Genomic DNA, 25,328 nt, shown 5'->3' on the forward strand with positions numbered 1-25,328 from the left:
AAAAAAAAAAATATATATATAAAAATAACAGGGGTGGGACTTTTGGGACACACGTATACTTTATGGGAAAATTGTTGTCGTAGCTGCTAATTTTCGCTCACTTTTAACCAATAGCCTGTCTAATATGGATATGGACGGACCAATGAATGAAGAGGAGATGGACGCTTTACTAGGACCCTGACCCTATGCTCAAAGCTCTTCTGCTCTTCAGCCATTGTCTTTAGTTTTTTTAGTCAGTTCAGTCAGTCCAGTGTTGTTGTGAATGTGAGTGGTAAATAAATGCCATATTGCCAAATTACCAAAACTCAGCAATAAAATTATCGTCAGTCTTTTACGTTGTTTGATTTTTTTGCAGGTTTGTTTGTATACTTATTTGCTGATTGCTGAATGCTGGATAGCTGGAACTTGTTTACGTTTCAGTTGCATAGGAAGGATATCTTGAAGGAGGAATATGATCTTATCATTCATTACGAAAAAACTAAATAACTAGTAATACTACTTTTGTGACAGTTGTTTCCAAATATTGTGTGCCGGCAATTCAGATTAGGGCCTAATAAATAGTAGGCCTAGCCCTAACTAAACTACAATGACGGTTTTATTTGGAATTGTCAGATTGGTGCAACAGAATATTCTCAAAATTAGTCCTGGCCACTCATATATCAAACATGCTGGATATACCAGGTAAATTGTGAAAACTTAATCATACATTTTGTTTCCAGGCAAATAAGTAATAAGTGTTCAATTAGGTTTGACCTTGTTAACTTACTTCCTTAACCTGAATGTTCTCTATGCATTTCTTAGGCCTATTTCTAGGCCTAGTTAGTTCAATATGAGAAATAAGTAATCATTAGGTTCTCGTAGTCTAGGCCTTGGCTAATTTAGCCTAGGTAGTTCAGGGCCGATTTACCGAATAGGCACGGTAGGCACGTGCCTAGAGCGCGAGGCAATTGGCTTTTTTAATGGGCGCCAAAAATTTGAAAATAATAAAAATATGGTGGTTGTATCTGCATGCGATTGCGATAAAGTTATCCCTCACGGCCGTGTAGACATCATTATCGTATCCCGCGGTCATGTGGACATCGTAATCGTCTCCCGCGATTCCGCAAAATCCTGACTGTTACCCGTGGTCATGTGGACATTATCATCGTCTTTCGTGATTGCAGCAATATTCTGATCATCCCTTGTGGCTCTGTAGATACCACCATCGTCTTGCAAAATCGCTGTAAAATTCTGATCATCCCTCGCGGCCGTGAAGACGTCAATATATCGTCCCCAGCGGTCGTGGATGTGGACATAGCAATCGTCTCCCGCCATTACGGAAAAATAGTACTGTAATCATCTCCCACCATCGTGGAAAAATAGTAATCATCTCCTGTGGCCGTGTGGACATTATCATCGTCTTGCGATATCGCAGAATTATTCTGGTCATTCCTCGTGGCCGTGTAGACATAATTCTTGTATCTGCCGCGGTCCTGTAGACATCGCAATCGTCTCCCGCCATTGCGGCAAAATGTAAATCTTATCCAGCAGTCATGTGGAGGTCACCATCGTCTTACGCGATCGCAGAAAAATTCTTGACCTGTTTACCGCGGTCGTTTAGACATTATCATCGTGTTCTGCGGTCACGGATAGGGCCTACAAAAATAAATACTACGCAACATTCCAGTTTTTCCCGGTTGGTGGACACCCTGTTTTATGTACGTACTAGTGGTCGTTGACTGGTCAAAAACTCAACCAAAAATATGTAGTACAGTCTTCTCTATTTTCACCCCACACTGTAAAACAAACATTTGATTGGAATTTCTTCCATTTGTTTTGATTTTCTGTTAATATTTCATTATTTCATCACCAGCTTGGTAACCCATAAGGTCCATGTTAATTTTTTTCTAACTTTAAATTTATGTTTTTTGCTTATTTTTGAGCATATTTTAATTTATAAAGGGATTTTGCGCATCTGGAAAAAATCTTTCTAACAATATGCGTAGATTTTCCCTGGGATGTAGCCTAAACTAGCTAAGAAAAAAGGTTTTAAAGAAACATGCATGCCTATTAATATATAGATATATATTGCAATGGGGCGCTACAAATAGTTTTGCCAAGGGCGCAGACAGAGCCAAAAACGGGCCTGAGGTAGTTAGCTAACTTACATAAACTAGGCAGCTTGAAGTAAAGTTACCTAACTTTTATAGGCTATACAGAGTGCTGCAGAGGATTATTTTTTATTTATTTTACCCTTATTGGACTGGCAGGCTACGTGGCTTAGGACAAGATAAAAATTGTAAAATTCAGTAAATAAAATAGAGCTTTGCTACTCCAAACAAATTTGAAAAAAATTATTAACTTATTTTTCATTAGCCTAATTATTCCCTTTTGCTTTTGTCTATAATTTAGGCCATTAACACGTTCGCTGCGAGAACCCCTTTGGCAGTACGGTCGGAAATGCGACGCAGCCTCGCCGTGCCAGTGAATCAGCGAAGGCAATACTATTAAAATATTTCAGTCTTGATAGCGGTGGTGAAGGTTCTGTGTAACCCGAGAGTGGACGTAGTTTACTGAAAAACTCACAGATAGCAGCACTGCCTGTTTACCAGTTTACCTTTGTAATTTGGCTCAAAGAGAGAAAATCCCTGAAAATGGGACAAAAGCGCTGCCAGACGGGATTTTACGGGAAATTTTACTACCAACCTAAACCCAACCTACACAAAATTAAAGTATAGGACCAGCACAACATGCTGACATAGGTAGTTTAGTTGGTCCCCGATAAATGCGGAGGTCACAATAGACCAACTTGTATAACACTGCACTGTTACTCCGACCGGAGTTGTCAGCAGCGAACGTGCTAAGTTATATCACAGGCACTCTTTCCCTTTGGTGCAGTTGTGCTTTTTTGGCAAATATGTTGGTTTCCACCTGAAAATTGTGATGACGACCAGCAACTTGAGGTTGTCAGTAGTTCAGTGTTGATACTATTGCACCCGGTCTGATGTTGATATCCCGCAGGGGGCTTACGCTTGCGTGGGTACGTGGCCTAGCGACCACGCGGACCCTAGCTCTTGCCCTCCAGAGGGGAGGTAATTGCCCGGTGTTTGAACCGGCACTTCAGGTAGGCCACAGTTATGGACGACTGGACAAGCCAGCCTCTTTGGGTGGTACCCAAAGTGAGAGTACCCAGTGACATTTCCTCCATTCAGGGTGGAGGGGTGTTCAGCTCTGCAAGACTTCGGTCTCCCACCTGCCTGTAGCTGTGGTTGTGACTGGAGTTCTTCGGGCTCGTCCTGCCTTCTGTGTACGACTGACATTTTGTGAGGCATATCCTCGGCTCTGGAAGTAGCCTCGTCCTGGGAGGTGAAAAATTGGGTAAGTTAGCCCCCAAAGGGGAGGTAACTGCTCGATGTCGGAATCGGCATTTCAAGTAGGTCATAGTTATGGACGACTGGACAAGCCAGCCTCTTTGGGTTTACCCAAAGTGAGAGTACCCAGTGACATTTCCCCATCCAGGTTATGGGGGGTGTTCAGCTCTGCAAGAGGTGGAAGTGCGCCACCAATCTATCATCTGCCTGTAGCTATGATCCTTTGGGCTCCAGCCCGCTTGTTGATGTGCGACCGGCATTCAGTGTGGCAAATCCTCGACTTTGGAAGTAGCCTTCCTGGAGGTGAAATCGGGCGAGTACCCGTCAGTTCACGGGGACACTCTAGGGGAACGTAACTTTCCGCAGTGTGAGGGCAACGGCTGGGCGCACTCCATAAGCCAATCCCTGTCTCTGAGACCGGAAGGTATGGTTATCTAGAGTGTGGGGGGTTCTCCCTGGAACCTCAATTGAGCAAAGGGTGTCGCCACCTTTGGTGGATAGGTTCATCCGGGTGGGACCCACTTCTATTCCTGCCTCCTTTTGGGAAACCCTGATGGCCTGGCAGTGATGTTGGGCTTGATGGGCAAACGAAGTAGATCGGGTGCTGGGATCTATCGCCTTGGTCACCTCTGGTTTCCCAGCAACTGGGTAAGGCCTCGATCGGGTAGTGGTGTAAATAGGTGGTTGGGGTTCCCCCCATCAGCTTGCTGGTGGTCCCCTTCTTCCTGGCTTTGATGGCGGGTTTTGCCTGTCAGGGATTGGATAGGTCCCGAGTGTTGCTTGCACTAAATGCGTCAGGGCATTTCACTATGGTCCTTCTGGGTTCCGTACCTGGGGGAACCCAGGTGAAGTGACGCTTAAACAAGTAGCCGGTATCCCTGGTTAGGATTGAGGGGCAACCCTCTTTCCGAAGGGTTGGTTCGGCAGCCGGTGAGCTTGATGACCTTAAGTCATCCTCCCATGGTGTACCAAAGGTCGGTGCGTATGCTTCGGCCTACATCATGGGGCCCGGGTATGTTTAATTATAGGTACCGGGTTAGCAGTCAGGGAGTTTCTTGCTCTTATGACAAAACGAAATGGAATGGAATGGAATGGTCTGATGTTGATAGGTACCAGGTTAGACTGGGAAGACTTCTGTGATCCTCACAACGGTGGGTTCGTACACTATTTGGAAAGTGGATCCAATGCAGCCTGATACTGCCCTAGGAGATGCTGTATCCTGTATCTCCTTTTGAGCGTATCTGCCCTCAATTCCGCACTGTACAGAAGTACAGTTTAACTTAAACCGCCGCAGCTAACAACAACCTTATAAGACTGGACCGATGACCTCTGATATTGGCCAATAATTAACCACCTAAGGTGAAAGTTGATTAGAATTATTTGAAACCACCTTTGTGGCCTTGTCCGCCGTATAGAAGATGTGCTCCTGCCAGCTAAGCTTATGAACCTGTCCACCACAACAATTTTTATGTCCCCCACCCGCAAAAGTACGATAGTATCAATACACTTTTTGGTTAGAATCATGATCTCAGATTTTCTCATCATGGCTTGGTTCAGTTTCAGCTGGGCCATCTCAATAGTGAGTTTAGTGAGTCGGTGGCTCAGTCGGTAGCGTCGCGGACTTCGGGCCCAAGGCAGTAGTGTCGTGGGTTCGGATCCTGGTCACTGCCGATAACATTTTATCAGTACAGTTCACCTTTGTACTGTACCGGCTCACTCCTTGCTTTGCTGTAAACGATCCACGCACGGGCGCTTAGTCTATGTGGACGGGCAAATGCAAGGTTAAAAGAGGCCGCCAACCTCTTTAAAAAAAAAAAAAAAAAAAAAAAAAATATGTGTTGCTATCATTGGTGTAGGCTAACCAACTAACATTCTCTCTTGTATTAACCAAATATGTGTTTCTGAGATCCAGGCTGATTATGAAACATTAAGCAGACCCAGAAAATACTCTGCTACATTACATTATCCACGGGCCTTCTGCAGTCTCTCGTATTATTGCAATTACATTATGATCAATGCTTAGTGAGCAATATTAGCAATAAGGCAATAGATGGTATCAATAATACTAATAATACTAATGTAATTTTACATAACCTTTAACATATTTCGGGTCTTTTTCAAAAGAGGGCCGCCACTATTTAAGCTGTGGAAAACGCACTCACCACTTAGGTGATTTTTAGATTATTTCGGTACTTTGATGTTATCTGGAGGCCACTTATTTTAGAGGGAATTTTTTACCGGGGACCAAAAATAACTACCTACATAATTGGAAAGAACATACTTTATTTGTCTTTAATGTCCAAATTTGGCTTGATTACAACTAGTGGCCTTTGAGGGCTGCCCGCCAGAAGGCAGCGATGTCGGCGATGATTGAGTTGAATGCGTCGCCGCCGCTAGCTGCCACATGTAAGCCTACTCTGCCAAGTAGGTTTACAGCGCGCTGCGGCGGTTATGTTAGGTTGGGTTATCATAATATTAAGTATGACTTTCCTCTTTTCATTATGAATTAAACGATACCAGATGAGTCATCACACATGACACTGACCCAGATACAGGGCGGTGACAGGTGATGGCTCCAATGACCTGACCTTGGTCTAAATGGAGGAGATTTGGCAGGCGAATGTATGACTCATCTGGTATCGTATGATTCATAACAAAACGAGGAAAGTCCTACAAACATATTTACGATAACCCAACCTAACATAACCTTAACAACGCGCTGTATCAGGGTGGCCTTCTGATAATACCAAAGTACCTTTATTTCTGTTCAATAAATGAAGTAAAGCTATAAATTAACCTAGCCTAACCTAAACTGTGCTTATTCCTCAGTATAAAAAGTGGCGGCCCTCTTCTGAAAAAGGCACCATATTTCAATAGGCTAGATCTACTTAATTAAAAATTTCCAAAAAAGTGTATTATTGTAAAATCATTAATTGTGGCACTTTGTGATTCTTGACAGTTTCTTAATATGATTCTCATGGCAAAGAGGCGTTTGGCTTAATAGTGCTAGAGGAAAATAGTGCTCAAAATGGGCCAATAACAACAAATATTCATGAATTTTAAAAAATAAACGTAAAACCAAACAAATACCAAAATAGATTTCCACTGCGCAGTACCAAAAATCGGATGATTTTTTAGCTACACCGTAAGCTACACCCAGCGAGTAACTTACAAAGGGAATGTTATTCAAACATAGGTACCGGTAATCTTGATTTTCTAGTTCCAAAATTTAAATAGGTAGGCTACTAGTGGAGGCATAATTATACACGTAATAAAACAAATAACCCTATTAATGAAGTTTTACCTATTACCTTGGTAACAGGTTACTGAGAATACCCTATTGTTCTTGTAACGTTTTCTGAACCGTTAGAACGAGCTAGTGAAATTACACTGACCGTGTTCGACCTATTAATTGATAGCAAACGCTTGGTAATAGTTTACTGAGAATCATATTTTTTTGTAACCTCAGTACGAACATAATTTTTGTAACTTTGTCTGAACTGGTAGGTCAAATAAGTGAAAAAACGCTGACTGTGTAATCCTATTAATTACTGTAATAGTAAACGCTTGGTTATAGTTTACTGAGAATCATATTATTTTTCTAATGTCGTAGTACGAACAAGTAAAATAACGCTGGAAGGGGAAATAATAGGTGACAAAATAATGGTGTTATTTCACCTATTACCAAAAACTAAGGAACGTTTCTGACTTTTACAGGAAAGTAACGGTATAGTAGAAACTCTTTAATCCGAACGTCCACTAATCTGAACGCCTCATTGCTCTACTCTATACACAGTACAGTAGTTCTTTATTGTATATAGGCCTACTGTATTTATTGATGTACGCACCGTAACTGTTTCTACTGTAATGTACAGTACTGTTTATTCACTATGTTTACTACTGTATTAAATAAACACTTTATTTTACTTTCCCGTAACAATTACGATCCATTTTAGCCTTTAGTTATTGTTATGTAAAAACAACAATATGTTCTGTCCGTAATTCAATAGTCCGAACTACCCCTGGTCCCATTTAGTTTGGATTAAAGAGGTTCTACTATATTTCCCATCTCTAATAGGTACCGGAACCGTACCTGGGTTATTGTTATTCCTAATTTTCAGGTGTACTTTCACTAGTGGACCTATTTGTATTTTTGTCTAGACAGAAATCTCAATTCTCGTTCTAATTTGGAAATTGGGAAAAATGTCTGCAAAATCTTCACAGTCAATTTGCAAAATTGCCACAATCTCCAAGAAGTCAACCTAGCCTAGTTTCTAGTTTCAACAAATCATAACAAAACAATATAGGGTTGACCATGATGTACCTATGATCACAAGATATGGTCATGGTATTAACCTTGTATGGGGATACTCTTACGACATCACATTGTTGGAGAGATCATGTTTCTACTTCGATTATATGGTTTACAGTCCAGGTGGCTTTTGATTAAAAATGCATGAACGATTAAGATAAGAAAAAATGTATCAATTCAGTAGTACCTAGGTATCTCAACATTTTTGTTAGATTTTAAAATTTATTTGAGTGAGAGGAAATCCTCCACTTTGGTGTATGGTATCTAACAAAATAAATACTGTATAGAAATAGGCCCTTGGGTGTTTATAGTAGGCTAGTCTAAACAAGTTTAGTCTATTCTAAACAAGACTGCCGGCAACCGACGTCAGGCAGCTTCTGCCGTTTGTAAAAAAGTCCGAGAGACAGAACTCTAGGACATTTCTGAGCTGCCGTACCGACCGGACGCTGCACACCGACCGGGCGGGCAGCACGGGTCCTCCGCCATTCTCCATTGGACTCACGGACTCTGTTGAAGTCGGACTCAGAGTTTTAGCTCTCAGACTGTCCTAAATTGCGGATGTGCGGCTGTCCTGTCCCGCCCATCCGTGCTGTGTCTATTGCGCGCGTAGCTTTAGTGATTGAAAAATTCTGAAATATAAGTTAAGTGTCTTTTACTAGAATTGTGAATTCAACTCACTTACCTACCCCTTTTTCACAATTTGTATTTGGAGGTTATTTCTCAGTGGACCTTTTGTATGGCAATGGCAATTATGATAATAGTGATAAAATGACACTAGAGCCTAATTAATATTATTAAATAGCTGGGTCGCAAAAAATTATCACAATTTTTGTGGGCCACAAAACGAAGCTAGGCCTGCCCTAAAGGTCTGGGGACCGCTGGCCTGGCTAGGACACAGGGTTGGGTAAAATTATGGATTGGTTTAAACACCAGCAAACCCAAACTCTGCACACCTCTAAATGGCATAAAAGTACAAATTTTAGTTGGTATCTATCCCAATTTTGCTCAGACCCCAAAAACAGGGTATTTTAAATCTAAAGCCCCATCAAATGACACGTCATCAAATAACGGTCATCAGTTAAAAGCAGTATCAGCAAAAACTAGAGGTCTCCCTAATTCAACCCAGTAAAAAATGGCGGTAGTTTTTAGTTAAGTTTAATTTTCAAATTACAAATTGTCATAATTTGACTTGATGTTTTGCAAAACTATTCCTGTAGGCATAGTCTTAGAAAGATACTCATCTAAATGTAGGCCACTCCAATTACTATGTCCTAACTACTTCCTAAGAAACCTGTGTTTGTTTTAGACTTTCAGAAGTTGGGCGTCTGGATGCTCCTAAACTATCCGGAAATTATGAGACAGGACAGTTATTCCTACACAAAGTGTTTGGCTACCGTGGAGTGATTCTCTTTCCTTGGCTTGCCAGGGTCTATGACCGGGACATTCCAAACAAACGAGCCAAGTAAGTAGTTATAAAAGAATATTATCTCACGTTCTCTTTTTAACATTTTCTTTATAATCTATGTTTTATTTATTTTAACCTTTAATCTAAGTTTTTGTTATTTTAACCAAAGATTACTTACATCAAAAACACCTGAAAGTCACTTTCCCTGTATTCACACAACAAATCTTAAAAACAGATAGCCTAACCTCAAAGCTTTATTAGATAATTTTCATCTATAAGTCTCTGGATCAAACTGGCAACCTTTTCAGTTCTAGGTGAGCATTATAACCATTCCGCTACTTAGCTTAATTATTTATAACTATTACACACATTTACTGCCTTGTTCCTCCAAGGTGGGAAAAAGATTTCAGGGATAAGGACACGCTTCAGGAGTAACGACAGTAATTAATGATTGCGCAGCTTTACTAATTGAAAAATGGACCCTATCATGTTGTATGTAGGTCGTACAATTTAATATTTAAAGATTAAATAAAAAAGGGGTTGGTCCCTCCTTCTCTTTAATAGGTTCAGATCTCAGAGAGGAATGTTTCATAGGTTAAATTCGTTTAGTTGAAAGAACACTTTGAAGTTTTTTTAATTACTTCCTTACTACACAAACATATTTTGACGAACTTGCAACTTGCAAGCAACATAAGAACACTTGTGGATAGTAACCCAAATTGGCTGATTGATTTAGTCATTTTTTATAAGAAAAAATGCCTTTGCTTTGACACAAAGGTAGAAAAATTTACAATCATACGTTTCAGTGAAAAATACTTTCATCCTGCTTAGAGTTCGTAGAATGGCAGGTAGTATGGCAAAAACATTATGAGTGACGGAATGGTACGCAAGTAGGTAAGGGCATTTTAAGACGGCCCCACCAACGTTTATGATGAGCAACGCTCTGGGTACGGAGACAGTAATGACGCCGCCCAGTGCGTTACTCATCATGAACGTTGGTGGGGCCGTCTGTAAATGCCCTTACCTACTTGCGTACCATTCCGTCACTCATAATGTTCTCGCCATACATTTTACTAATCTATTGATGATATTCAATAGCTTTCACACCTTAGCACTTAAAAATCTAATTACAGCGCGCTTTTCACAGTCGGCGGCAGTCTCAATTGGCGGCACCATTTTGAATGCTTGAAACCGGATGTAAACACAACCGATTTTTCTCGAATATCCGGCTAGGTCTTACCAATAGATGCCCATACACAGCGCAAATGTTGAAAATGCTAATCACAGTGCTGGAACGGACAAATTTAAAAACGGTACTTACTTTAAAAAACATGCCTCGTACACTTAACCCTTTCAGTGCTATGCGACGATATATCATTAATCACGTTTTATCAGGAAAGTGCTAAGCGACGATATATCGTGCAGGAGCGACTTTCGATAGTGTGAGTATAAATGGGCGTATCAGTTGACTCGGTTGTTGTTTTGAAACAGCAATGGTTACTATTGATTCCTCATACAATCGAGGCCCGATGTATTGTTTCTTAGCACTTTTGATATGACAAATTTTACCTTTACAGTTTTTTTTTTCTCGCACACTAGACTGCGCCCCCGTGAAGAGCCTATCACTTTTCGGACAAAATAAGTAAATGACTCTAGCAATTTTCAGAGGTTTTGTATCCAAGAGAGAATCCCTACTACATATGACATAGAACTATGTACATATAAACTAGAAGTTAGAATTAGTTGATAAAAGAAATGAAATCATTATGTCATAGTTACTAAGTCTTCTGATACGTTACAAATATTTATTAATTGACATTTTTGTTTTTATTTCAGACTTGATTAACTGAATGAATAAATGATTTGATTATTTACCTTGCATGATCTAATGTTAAGTTTGTGTTAAAATTATATAGTGTCCTAACTCATCACACCGACCGAATCTCCAGACTAAATGAGAAAAGGAAGAAACATGCGGAAAAACAAGCAGAAGTCCTTCCTGAATTCCCTATTCCTCCCAAGAAAAAAACCAAGTCCCTGGTGGCGGAAGTTTTCAGGCGTTTAAGGTTGATAAGAGTAGCTAAAACTAAATAATTTGTTGTTCTTATATAATGTAGACAAAAGTTTAGCCAGACATGTGGTACAGATCAGTGGTGTAACCGCGTTGAATGTGGCCTGATGCAGAGATTAGCAGAGGCATCATCCTGTCCTAAACGACTCTCCCTACTCGCCTCGTGGACATGATCCATACCAGAGTACCATCAAATGCCTTTCTTTTTGTTGGGAAATCCACACAAATAAAACTTTTACACAACAGTAAAGTAAAAAATTAAGAGTTCAAAATTTGATTATCGATTTGATTTAGACAGACTACTAAATGTTTTTTTAAGGCCATGACGATTTGTGTTGAAGACTAATTAGCGAAAGCGGTAGTCGCTACGGTACTGGGGAAAAAGTGTGAACAGACAAATTAATAATCTTAGTCCCAAAAAATTAATATTTACATCGATGAAATAGTAACGCCGATATGTAACTAACACTATAGACTATTATACAATTAAAATAAAGCTAAAAGTTTTCTAAACTAACACCCCTCTCTCCTTAACCAAGTGAAACTAAAAAGATTAAATCACTTTTGAAATAAACTCTCAGATCATGTTTGGGGGCATAAGTTGGAGTACTTTTTTTGGTTGCAATGGTCAATTGGTGCCGGTGTCATTACAAAAAATCTCAAGCTTGTTTTTACTTCCGCGATTAAATGACATATTATGGTTGTTATTAATTTGAAAGCAGAGAACTGATGAACGAAAGTACATTTAATTAGGAAATGTTTTTCAGACCCAGCGCCATGAGTTCAGACTATGGGGAAACCACACCCCCCGATTCCCCCTGTAGCTCCGGCTCGCAATGGTGTGATCTCACAGAAGACCGCCTTAAGATCTTCTTTATTTACAATCAGCAAGATTATAAGTGGATTCTGTGAGGCTTTTAAAAATTATTAGATTACTTTATATGCCAAAAGTGCAAGGGAAGTTTCAACAAAAAATTATAATGGTCGCCATTCAGATCAAGATAGTCAACAATTTCAATAGGATCAATTAATACAAAAGTATCAAGTGTATATTTTCCATTTCATTTTCTTACAAGAAGGTTTTGTAGTAGATGTTATAGCTAGGTACAAAATTATTTTTGATCTTTTAATACCAATGGAAGAAATTGTTCAATCTCATGTGTCCCTCCTTAACACCAATTTTCTATTATTTATTATAGTCAGTTAATAGTCTAATGACGAATAAGATCCCTATATGATGACGTAAAACCTTATAATATTTTCATTACTCTGCATTAAAACTTAAGGTATTTGTATTTCTAAGCGAGTATTCTAATTTTTCTAGCACTTGGCCACATTAGGAGTTGAATATCTTGAGAGAATGCAAGTTGTGAAAGATGTTTAATAGGTAACATCTACTTAAGGGACAGCAGTGTCTGGGTTCAACACAAAAAGTCTTAAAGTTATTTGTATAATGATTATATTATAAGATCAGCTTTGGTTGAACAAGTTCAGGGTTGGTACGGTCAGGGAAAACCTGGAAATGTCAGGGAATTTCGTTGGTCTGGAAAAGTCAGGGAATTTTTGAAAAAATCTGTAATTTCTCTTGAAAGACTACATTTTTTACAGATATGCTACATTTTGCATCTACGTCTCAATACTTGGTCAAAAACATCAAAGTTTGATGAAAATATCGATGTAACAAAATTATCGGGAACCTACCATCGATATAAAAAACATCGAACATCGACAGACATTCTATCATCACCCTCTGATTACTGGCTTTAATTGAACGCACCGAGCTCCCAGTGTTTCTACACGACCAAAAGAATATAATCCAGGTCACTGGGTTAAGAAATCCCGTTTAATCCCTTAAGATTTTGTATGTTAAATTGTGAGTGTTAAATTAGACATATTGTGTTTAAATAGTTGTTTTACCATTGCTATTATATTTTGTTAAGGTAATTTTTTCGATTGGGTTTAGTTTTTCACTAAAATAAAGCATAGTAAATAAAAACGGACGTCATAGCCAAAACTCCTGTTTTATCCCACATCCCCTTCAAATCCTGCTCATGCTCTAAAAATCCTGTTTTCGGGATAATAATCCCACGTATGGAAACACTGCTAGTACCGTGATGCGCGGAAGGATAGGCCTACATTCATCGTTTCAATTTCAATACGATACTGAATAGAATTCCTCATTGAATTTATACCAATACTGATTCAACCTTTAATAAACTAAAAAAAAAAACAGCACTTGTAGGAGTTTATAAACAAAATTTTATCCTGTTAGTTAAAACATTTAATAGTTTAGTTTGGTACTACTTTTTGTCTCCGGTACAAGCATGGTAGTTATTTTTCCAATATCACATGTTTCTTCCGATATAAGCTGATGATATCACAAGCAAAATATCGATATATATCAGTATCAGAAGCACCGTATCGTCTATCTGCTAGTGTCAAGTCAAGGCCAAGTAGAACATAAAGTGTGAGGTTAAGTTAGTTGGTACTCTTAATTTTCCAGATTCCAGATGTTTAATTCTTTTCTTTTTGGTTTTATGAGTAAACTATTAAGGCCTACATTTTTGCTAATAATTCTTGATTCTGACTATTCGATATCGTCTTACGGTATACCTGGAAAAAGTATAATATCAGTCTGGAAAACCTGGAAAAGTCAGGGAATTTCATTTTCCAAAATCAGTACCAACCCTGAAGTTGATCACCGGTTTGTCTATTCTAAGAAGTTATATGAAGCTGTAATACCCTACACCAATGTATAAGCCCCAGTTACCACATTTTACATTAAAACAAGAATTTCAAAATTACAGTTTTTATCTTTTGAATAACCTTTGTCTTTACACATCTGGCTATGCTTTTGAATGCATTTTTCCACTGTCAAATTTGTAAGCTCAATATAAATTTGATTCAAGATTAATTTCTTGGAAAACAAATTGAACCTTTTTTTATCTAATTTTTAATGAGGTTGAAGTATTTTATTGCGCTACCTAAGTTAATTAAAGAGAAATGCCACTCCTTTACTCCTCAAGTCCTTTGACAATTGATACCATATTTTATTCTCACTAGTTGGTAGTTTTATAGTTATTTTACATAATGCACACAATTTTTGACAGGTTCTTGTCATCTTCATCTCTCTCATGTTAGTATTAAAATAACATATTATTAAAATCATGTAATTAAATTATTATAATTCATAGAATATGTTAAATCTTTTGTCCAAATTTGAGATGTGTAGCTGAGTGAGATAGATTTTTTGAATCAGACAATCCATTTTCAGCTGTTTCACTTCAGAATTTTCTTAAACTAAAGCAAGATTTTTCTCTTTTAAAGAAATGTGGAACCAGAAACCCCATCTGCAGCAGGAAAAGAAGTGAAGAGTAAAACGCACACTTTTTATCAAGTGTTGATTGATGCGAGGGATTGTCCCTTCATTGTAAGTATTATATCTTACATTAATATTTATACTTTCATAAAAATTCTATTAAGGGTGCGCTTTACCTCAGCTCGGGCTTCAGTAGCTATGTTTCACCATCGGACAGCGCTGCGAGAAGCGCTTGCAGACGTTTCCAAGATTACTGTTTTAGAATTAACAAATAATGATAGCTACACACTCTAAACGGCTTATAGTAGTACAAAGACCAATCTATAGTTCTGCGTTTTTCAAATGTTCAAAAAACGTTTTTTTTAATAAGAAGGCTAGTTGAAAAGACCCTTTTTCTTGTACTACAACTCAAGTTTATAAGGTGTGTATTTAAAGTAATTGAAATATAGAAACAAAGAACTATAGAAAATTTCATCCTCTTTAGTATGAGACCTTAACTTTGATTCTACCTTCAATGTAGCAGGTGAAAACAGAAATCTTGCAAACCCTTGTATTCGGTTGCGCGTCCCTTAATTTAAAACCCCTTTCAATGATAAATCTCAAGTTTCAAGTAAACAAGGGTCTCAATTAATTTGGATTAGCTATGATCTAATAGAGAATTGTCTTGCGTTTTGATGGCATTACATGTTATGTTTGGCATTTTATGGATTCTATAAATAGCATGTTGACATAACATTTTACTTTGTAAATACAATCCCAATGTTGGGTATTTATTGGTCATGTAGAATTTTTTTTTCCATTATTACTTTTTATCAGAAGGTTTAAAAAGTAGACCTGTTTTTTAGCCACTTATATAATATGATTTGCAACAATTCTTAGAAGAGTGTGATATCTGTCAATATTTGTGAATGGGGAATGCATCTTGTCCCAAAGCTCATGGATAAGAATGGATTAGGAAACCTAACTTTATAGTGGTTTAAATTACCTTGTTACTGTCAAAACGATCCTTTGTAGTTAGTAAGACTATAGCTGTTTCATGCTTCGAATGGAGCACATCATCAGGTCAGAAGAATGTCAAGTAGTCTTCATATTCCTCGCAGTGGAGTTCGTCAAAAGTTTAATAATAAATAGACAACATCACCCATCATTAGGAAAACCTACTCCTTTGACAGCTTCAGAAGCATCACTGTTTTTAAGCTCCTAGTTTTTGAGGGAATTTTTAATTTTGTGCTGTTAAAATTTATAAAATAGTGTTTTAGACTTTAAAAGCCATATTTTTTTAAAGGAAGAAGACATACATTTTCTATGTAAGTCAATTTATATTCCAAGAAAACCTAAAAATCCATTGAACGTTTTATAGCATAGCATTGACACACAAGTTGTGCAAAATTGTATTCTGTATGTAATGGTTTGTCCGTCAATAAATAAATAGATAAATCCAGTCCCAGGTTTTCTGTGGTTTTCAAAATAAATATGTTTTTTTATATTTTATCATTTGCAAGATATTGTAGAGTGTGGTTTTTAATCGCAAGAATTCAAATTAATTTGATGGTTAGAATTGTTTTTAGGTATTACAAGGGTCTCATTCAAAGTTTTCAAACAAGAGTGAGTCTACCTTACTCTTATATAAATAATATCCATTAATTAACTTATACCAAAAAGAGTGAAATAATTTTTCAGAGGGCACAAACTGAAGCAGTTACATTCCTTGGAAACCAAGACAGTAGTCGAAGTCTGTATGCGATCCCAGGGCTCGACTATGTTGCGCACGAAGATATCCTCCCGTATACCACGACAGAGAAGCAACCTCTTCAGCACGAGCTCTTCGACAAGTTCCTACTCTATCAGCCAGATAAAGGTTTGTTGATTCAACTATGAATAGAAAACTTCCGGAAAGAGTTTGTTTGAATTTGTAAAAGAGTAGTAGTAGCTTTAAAATTTGATGACTACTTGTTTTCTCCTAGGACGCTAAGCCTGGCCCAGAATTGTTTCTCACATTACTTCAGGCTAGACCTAGGGGTTATGGCATTATCACTTAGATAAAAATTAAAAACCATTGGTGATTTTGTGGGATTTGAACCCGGGACCTCAGGAGCCAAAGTCCTGCACTCTACCACTAGACCAGCTCGCTTCCTGGCTACTACTTTTTTAGGGATGGGAAATATCGTTATAGTTTTTCTGTAATAATAGTTGAAATGATGCCATTATTTTTTTCCACGTAAAGTACGTTTAAGCCAGGTCCCTGTTAATAGGAACACAATTAGCGTTATTTCACTAACTGTAGTAACAGTTTATACAACTTTACAAAAAGAATCGTATTACCAAGGTACTGTATTATTTTGCGATGCTCACCATGCATCTCCGGGTGCAAAGCTGTTTTAAACAGACTACCAGATTCAATATAGAATCTAAATTAATGAGATTTAATGTTTATTGCAAATATGTACTTATGTCTATTAACAATTAAATTATGTATCTTCTGGTCCTTGAATTGGCAGATCCTCCATTTGGAGCTCAGGACACACTTAGGGCTTGGCAAAAGAAAAACCACCCCTGGCTAGAACTGTCAGACGTGCACAAGGAGACGACGGAAAATGTCCGGGTGACTGTGATCCCATTCTATATGGGCTGCAGGGACTCCCAGACCTCATCTGTCTACTGGGTAAACAACCAACCATGTATTTTAAAGCGAAGATGAGTAAATAATAGGTGTTGAACATGGATGAGATTACAATTTTGTTACTGACTAAAAACAGCTGGTCTAGCCAGTATAATTTTTGTTTAAATTATCAAGGACACCTAGGTCGAGTTTTAAACCATTAAAAAGATTTTGACTTTTCTCAGGGTCTTTCACATCAGACTACAAATAATCTCCAGTGGCCAAAAACTCCATTCGATCAAATTCATATTATGAGCAAAAGTGATCCGATTTTAATGAAATTTTTGTGTAAACCTACGTTTATTCAAACGATTTTACGAACCACTGAACCAGCATGATCGGATTATGGGAACGGAGGTTTATAGGGGGTTTTATGGGGTAAAAATTGGGTTTTCCAATTTTTGACCCTAAAAACAAAAAATTTTCAATTTATTTTCAACTTATTTTGTAGAGCTTAGAAAACAAATAATTTAGCATATTAAAGCGTTATTATTGAAGTGCCTAATGGTTACGGAGAAAATAAAAAAAAATTTTAATGAAAAATTCCCTTGTTATTTAGAAAAATGTATTTATTTCATACTAAACTATTTAACAAACAAAAAACACTTCTTTACCCTCCCTGTTACAGCAAACCTAAGTACTTGTTAAACCAATGCTATTTAAATAGATAATAAATGTGATATTTTTATGGAGATATTTGAGAGTAAATCCAATCAGGCAAATGGAAATTAGCTTAGTCTGCAGGATTGCTGCGGCGGGGATATTTTTATGTTTTATTTTTCTGCTTCTACATAGCAAGGTAATGTCGGAAAGTTCCACTTAAAAAAAATAATGAAACTAATTTAAAGGTGTTGTAGTGCAGTCAAAACATGGTTTTTATAAAGGTTTTTTTTTCTTCTTGTTGTCTTTAACCTGCATCTAATTTATAATGTGTAGCTGTTGCATTCAGGTCAACAGCAATCCTACTCGTATAATTTAAAATATAGTTTCTATTTCAGGCTATTTCTTTGTGTACACTTAGAACAAGACGCTAAATTGCTGCCAAATACAGTAAAACCCATTTAACCACATCCAATTAAACAAAATCTTGGGGTAACCAAAACTACTATAAAAAATTCCAAAAAATTTCCAAATGAGCATGGCAATGGGAATATTCCGCTGTAACATGAGTAGTTGATCTGGCTTGGCCTATATGGAGAAGTTGAAAAAAACAACCGTTCTAGTTTTGACAATAATCAACTTACTTGCATGTATAAAGTAGTAGAATCTCTTTTAATAGACATAACCTTTAAAATCCTACCATTGATTAACCGAAGATTATCCAAAACGGGTTTGTGCCCTTTATTTCAGTTAGTCTGAGTTTTCTGTACTGTTTTAAGAAAATGCCTGCTTCAAAATGCCCAAGAATTATTTATTAAATATATGAAATATGTAGTAAAAGCTGTAAAATTGTATTTATAATTTTTTGGTTATTAATTGAACCTTGCTGTCAAGTTTTGTAATCGTGGTAAAGGAAAAATTTTGTTATACTTTGAATAAATGTACAGGAAGGGGCAAAACGGAATAAGTAGTTTGACTCACTCAGTACTCAGGCAGTATAGGTATGACAGAGCAGACATTGTTGGTCTTGTTGTCATCGGCCACTCATACCATTTCAGTTGCCATCATAGTTTAGACTGGAGGTTATGGAGTATGTGCGTATTTCCTAAACAATTCGTGGATTTTGACGGAAAGATCTTTTTGCCAGCATCTGTTTATTCCTCGGAAAGACAATGTTCTTAGTGCAAACACAGTACAATAATTTTTCAAAGAGTGTGAAGAAGCAGGGTAGCACACATAAAACTGAGATACACAGATGGAAAAGATCAGTGATACACTGAAAAATGCTGAATTTTAAGGGCAGCAGAGTTGATTGAGCAGCCGCAAGGACAACACAATTTTGTTTGGATGAAAACAAATTATTTTCAAAGTACGATCGACTCAATATTCCTAATGCAATCGTATTTCTGCTTAACCACCGCTCTGACCAACAATTACATTTTCCAGTCCTCATTGATCCTCGTCGTTTATGTTTCTAAATTGAAGGTTGCCACCACTTTCTCCCAACTTCATGACCAATGATTGTATTTTGTTCGCACTAGGAACAGTAACGTTGACCAGAATAAAAAACCGTCTGCTCTTAGCAATCATTGACTTGTTCTTTGGAAATAGACACACACAGCATATTCACGATGTTGCCTGGTCTAAACTATAATAGATATTGTAGGAGCAATTGATGACAACAAAACCTAAAATGTCTACCTATACCTAAACAGAAGCTGCTCAGCTAAATCCGTTTTGACCCACTCTGTATTGAATTTGAGGTTCAACTTGCACAGTTTCGTGTTTAGTTTGATTATATGGACAACTAGTTAGTAAAATTACATGTTTGTACTTTTTCCTTATAAAAAACTGTAAAATTGTATTTATAATATTTTGGTTATCAATTGAACCTTACTATCAAGTTTTGTTGAGTCGCTGGCTCAGTCGGTAGCACCACGGACTTTAAGCCCAAGACAGCGCTGTCATGGATTCGTATCCTGGTACCTGCCAGTTTTTTTTTAGTAGAGTTCACTCTTGTACTTTACAGGCTCACCTCTTGCTTTGCTGGATATGTTTCACACACAAGCAAATGCAAGGTGAAATAAATTGCCTACCTCTTTAAAAATACCTTGTTTGTTACTCAGTGGAGGTACTGTATCCGCCTAGAAAACCTGGGAGACATGTCTATCCAACTAAGAGAGCGACATTGGAGAATATTCAGCTTGTCAGGGACACTGGAGACTGTACGAGGACGAGGGGTCGTAGGCCAAGAACCTGTGCTGAGCCGTGCGATGCCGGCTTTCCAATACAGCAGTCATGTGAGCCTACAGGCACCCAGCGGTCACATGTGGTACGTCTTAGTGCCGAATCCGGTTCATCTGGACCAAAGCACAATTTTATTTTACCCACTTGTCCATTTTACTTTCCTTCACTCATTTACTTTGCCATAGGAGAAGAGTTGGCATTACTAAGCCGTAAATATTCTTAGATGGGGTTTTTTAACTGTTTTAGTAGTAAACCGTTTTAAATTATATGAGTATAATTAAGATAATAGAAAGGAATAAAGTTACCTGGATCTGCCAGAGTAATCCAAAGGTTGTCTGTCAACTACGCGTTTCGAAGCACTATTGCAAGTCATCAAGTCTTCAAGAACATTTTTTACTCATCAGAGGTTGTCAAATAAATATAATCTTCAAAAACATATAGGAGTACATGGACGGAAACAATAGTAGGCCATCGAGGTAGACTTCTGGAGTGATCGCTAAATGGGGCAAAAACGGTCCGTGCTGGAAAGCGGTGGTAGGCAAGAACGAATTCGGGCGTATTTCAGTATCGTGCGCGCTGCAGTTTACTCGCTGTTGTAGCTCGACGGAAAAGCTCCAGTCAAATAAAACTTATATATTCTTAATCTACATAAACATCGGATTCTGACAGTATAAATATCTTTTATTGTAATAATTATTTCGAATTTTAATAATTGAAAATATAGAAGACTTACCAGAGACTGACATGGAAAAGTCACTAAGTGAGGAAAATTTTTATTTTTGGGTTACAAACAAACTTCTAGCGGGAAAGTTGTAGCCAATGAGTTGATCTTAACTTTCAAATCAACCAATTTGTGATAAAATGATTGCGTCATTATTAAATCGTTTGGAAACGAGCGTGGGACGGTACCGCGCCGCCACCGCGCGGCCACTCCTGGAGTACCCGGTCCCGGTTGTGTAGCTTTGTCGATATGCATTTTCAGAAAACAATCTAGAACGTTTATTAATAAGTATTTGTATAGGATCTTATCGAAAATACATACTTTCCTTTCCACATGTACTTAAGGAGTAAAATTAACAATCAAGTTTAAGATTAAATTTATAAATTTGTTTTCAGCTAAACAAACGACCAATGTTCATTCAAATTAAATTGATTATTTGCCATACTTTAAAAACAAGAAGAATATTTGGAGATTTTAACGGGTAAATTTCATGAATGACAACCCGAAATCTGGGATTTTTCGTGAATGCAGTGGTAGCACTGCCAGGCATTGATAGGATCGAGATGTTTTTTGTTTGTTTACGAGCAGCGCACACTTGAGTTGGGCGTCTTATCATCTCTGCCATCGTTTGTTGATATTTTAATGCACTGGACTTTCAGTTTTAAAATGTTCCCAATGTTCCAAGATGGTAACATCATGTGCAGCTATTAATTGTACAAATAGGCAAGCAAAGGGGACGACCATCGGATTCCACAGGAAAATAAATACAAAGTTTTCGGATATATTGTAAAAAATTATAGGTTTAATGTCTTGAATAATATTTCAAGTGTTTTTGAAACAATTTCCTTTTTACTTAATTTAAATTATAGTAGATTGGAAATAATAAGCGTTAATAGCAAATTTTGACCATTACAACGCCCGGCTGTCCCTCGAAAATTGTGCAATCCAAACGGAAAATTTTTATTTCGTTTATTTTTATTATTGTTGTTTTGAGACCAGCTCAAGTAATAATCTACTTGCAATTAATGTAGCTTTTCTCAAAATATACTACTTTTCCCGAGTTTAAGGAGTTTTAAAAACCACCCAGCAAATGGTTTAGACGAAGTAAACCATCGAGTAATGCTAATTAAAGCAATTGGTAGTTATTTTTAAAGGTAATTGGCCATCACAAAGCCAGGGAAGCTACAAGTGCTTCCAACTTGCCTAATCTTGGGTTAAGACAAAAATAAACCAAACTGATTTTGTTTAGAAATGTTTAGGATTTAAGATCTAAAAATCTAGACATAAATGTTATTAAGGTGTTAATGTTTGTATATAATGTTTTTTATCTTATTTGAGTTCAAATAGATAATGTAGCCTATATTTAATAATAATAAATTATTTTGATTCGTTGAAAGTGTTCTTATTGCCATTTATTTCATTTTAATTTATAAACATGAGACCAATCTCTAATTATTACAGTAATTGGACTGTTATGACCCTCTATCCAAATTTATTTCAAAAGCCCAAAAATGTTTAAAAATATTATACAAATGTGTTAGGGAAATATTCCAATTTGTTTTTAATAAAATAAAATAAAACATGTCACTGACAAGAAAATTACACTAAAAGTTGAAGTTAATCGTGTTTTAAAAATATACCTGATGTGAAAGTAAGAATGAAATTAATTCCGAAAGAACCACAATCTATTAGAGAATACAATTCAATCGTTCATTTGTCCTAAAAAAATCATGTCGTCTGGAAACAAAATAAAAGTAGGCGCGCGTCGCGATTTTCCCTATCCCGCCCATCTTAGCGCTGGCATTCTTGCCTACCACGGGCTGCTCACAGCTACTCGCGGCCGGACCGAAAAACGGTTCGCTTCAACACGGGCGCGATCACTCCAGAAGTCTACCTCGATGTAGTAGGCCTACGAACTGCAAGCGTGCACTTAGACAGGTTTATCATGACTGCGGCGGCGAGCATTGGTGTCGTGAACTTTGTCTCTTGCCGGTCAGCTGTTCCTGGTTAGCTATTATAGTATTATACAATACATTTGACTGGACATTTAGTTTCTTGTTAAATAGATCGTAACTTTAGCCTTTTGTTGCTTTATATATTCTTCTATGGCGCTCATGTAGCTTCCTTTTGTACAAAAATGGGGTGTCATATTTGTTTCAAAATTTGATAATTATGATTTTTATTAGTGAGATGGGCTGCATAATTGGATTTTAAATTATTTTTGGCTTTTGGAAGGTGTTCGTTGAATCTGACGATCCTTGATTGATCACGATGGTTGATCTTTATTTGACGACCTCTAATGAGTGGAAAATGTTCTTGAAGGCTTGATAATGAAGCCAATAGTGCTTTGAAATGGGTAGTCGACAGACAAACTTTGGATTACTTTGGCAGATCCAGGTAACATTATACCTTTTTATTACCACAACAATAATAACAACAGTAATCCTGAGTAATCCTGCTTGCCAAGCAAAACTTGTCTACAAGTTCAAGAACACAAAAATTAAATTGCTAAAAACAAACCAGAACATAACCTTTAATGAAGATTGATTAATAAAGGTGACTTCGCCTCCTGCGTTCGCAGAACTATCGTGAACATCTCGCGATAGCAGCGTCATCGTCACTTGCGAAGTGGGAAAATTGTCAAAGATCGGATCAAATCTAAATTTCCTGAAATTTCGGGACTTGTCCATCCCTACTTTTTAATAATAGGTTCTAACTTGCCAATCAATTACAAATCTACAGCAATATGTTAAACAAAAGGTATACACGGCAATATAATGTAGCCACATGTCTTCTTTTCCATAAAGATGATGAAGCATTTCTCACCTGTTTTAGGGGCACATTCAGAATGGAGCGTGAAGATGGGTACACCTTTGACTGCAGGATCCCTCCATTTTCCCTAGAAAGCAAAGGAGAGGAAGGCAGTTCTCCTTCTTCTACCGGGACTGATTAGATTGTTAATTTATTGTCGTTACCACATAACTTATTTATTGTTATTGTTTGATTCCTTTTTTTGTAAGCTTTTGAGCTCTTTCATCATGAGTGATATTTATTTTGTTTAGGAGAATTTGTTTTTTAGTCCAATGATAAATCTTTGTTTGTTATGATGTGAGTAAATACTATAAATTGGTGTAAATACCTGCATTTATGTGATCTTAAATGTTGCGTTTTGGCAAAACACGGGAGTCAACTTTAGGCTTGTACAGATGTCATCTTGTCTTTTCATTCGAAAGTCGTCAACATTAGTAATGAATATAACACACACACAGACATAAAAACCACAAACATTTAGAAGAAAAACCAGGAGATCATACTGTAGGTAAGCGGGACACAACGAGATACTGTACGAGTATCACTACTACTGTATTACTGTACTAAGTATTAGTGTACGACAATACCTACAGTATTATCTTTTTGTTTTTGTCACTTAATATTTGTGTTTTTTTATGTCTATGTGCGTGTTATATTTATTTCTAATGTTGACGACTTCGAATGTAGAGACAAGATGACATCTGTATTAGCCTGAAGATGACTCCTGTGTCGAGTAAAAACTACTTGCCATAACACAACATCAAAGAAAATATATGTAGGTATTTACACCAGTTTAAAGTATTTAAGTGTGATCAGGAGGATAAAACTCGATAAAATCAATAACAATATACACTTCAGTCCCGCTATTCCGAACACAGGTAATCCGAACATAAATTTCCCAATTAAAAATTGTACAAAATTAAGTACCAAGAAAATGTTTTAAATTGCATTACTTAATCCTAGTGTGTTAACATGAATCATATATTTAACAGTTTGGACACATTATTTATATGCAGTAGGCTCCCACATTATGGTTTTTGAGACATGATAGTTCATTTGGGGAAAATAAAATAAAACAGAACAAAGAAATATTTTTGTGGCTCTAAGATAACGTGATATGATTGTAAAGTTTGTTATGAGTTATCTAATATTTGTATGGTTTTCAATATGATATGTTTTCATTATGACATGTTTTCAATAACGGGAAAATTAATGCTAGTTGATTATTATTTACTGGTTTCCTATATATCAATAGCATGAGCTGTTTTGTTCTTTATGTAATTTATTACTGACTGGTTTGCATTATTTGTGCCCCCATTATTGGTCAATCAAGGTTATTTAAATTCTTTCGGCTAATCCTATTTGGTGCCAGTTAGTTTGGATTATCTGGACGCAAGTGTACTTGAATTATTCTTTTGTTCATCAAAGTAATTACGTTTTGTTTCTCGACTCAAATGTCACCAATTTAATCATACAAAGGTTAGATAGTACAATTTCTGTTATTTTGTAACTTCCAAATAAAAATGTAAATATTTTTATCTGTGTTTTATTTGATTAAATCTCATGAATTATCTTTCTAAAGTGTTCATAAATTTACTTTACTTATTTGTCTGTAAATCTGTATAGATATTTTTAACTAACCAGAACAGCGTTCGAAATTTATAGTGGAGTAAAATTATTAGTAATAAATTTTAATAATGAATAATGTAGGTACAAAACTAATTGTTCCTCATTAAAAAATATGACAAAAAGAAAGATTTTTTAACAGTCAGTCACTGATCCATTGCAAATGCTATATATTTTTAATTTCTTCCTTTTGTTGACTTGCTCTAG

General features: G+C 36.9%; 1 protein-coding gene across 2 annotated transcripts; it reads left to right on the forward strand.

The window, feature by feature from the left end:
- Window positions 1-169: 169 nt before the first annotated feature.
- LOC128998305 (polymerase delta-interacting protein 2) lies at window positions 170-25,033 on the forward strand. 2 transcript variants are annotated; one of them, XM_054424385.1, is made up of 8 exons: window positions 170-681; window positions 8,969-9,124; window positions 11,906-12,046; window positions 14,466-14,568; window positions 16,138-16,315; window positions 16,956-17,119; window positions 19,843-20,048; window positions 23,520-25,033. In XM_054424385.1, the coding sequence occupies exons 1-8, from the start codon at window positions 587-589 to the stop codon at window positions 23,635-23,637; spliced, it is 1,161 nt and encodes a 386-aa protein (XP_054280360.1). In that variant the 5' UTR covers window positions 170-586; the 3' UTR covers window positions 23,638-25,033. The 2 variants fall into 2 exon arrangements, with proteins under 2 accessions (XP_054280360.1, XP_054280361.1); XM_054424386.1 differs by lacking the exon at window positions 11,906-12,046 and having other exon boundaries at window positions 190-681.
- Window positions 25,034-25,328: the final 295 nt, after the last annotated feature.

Source organism: Macrosteles quadrilineatus, unplaced genomic scaffold (genome assembly GCF_028750875.1).
Source record: "Macrosteles quadrilineatus isolate MER2022 unplaced genomic scaffold, UCM_ALF_1.0 Scaffold_7__1_contigs__length_78375512, whole genome shotgun sequence".
NCBI classification, from domain to species: Eukaryota; Metazoa; Arthropoda; class Insecta; order Hemiptera; family Cicadellidae; genus Macrosteles; species Macrosteles quadrilineatus.

What these genes read in the sequence shown, in the direction of transcription:
- LOC128998305 (XM_054424385.1), top strand. Translation starts at nt 587, where the DNA reads ATGACGGTTTTATTTGGAATTGTCAGATTGGTGCAACAGAATATTCTC. An exon ending in CAAGATTATAAGTGGATTCT is followed by an intron (nt 12,047 to 14,465) that starts GTGAGGCTTTTA and finishes TCTCTTTTAAAG; the next exon opens with AAATGTGGAACCAGAAACCC. An exon ending in ACTCTATCAGCCAGATAAAG is followed by an intron (nt 16,316 to 16,955) that starts GTTTGTTGATTC and finishes TTGAATTGGCAG; the next exon opens with ATCCTCCATTTGGAGCTCAG.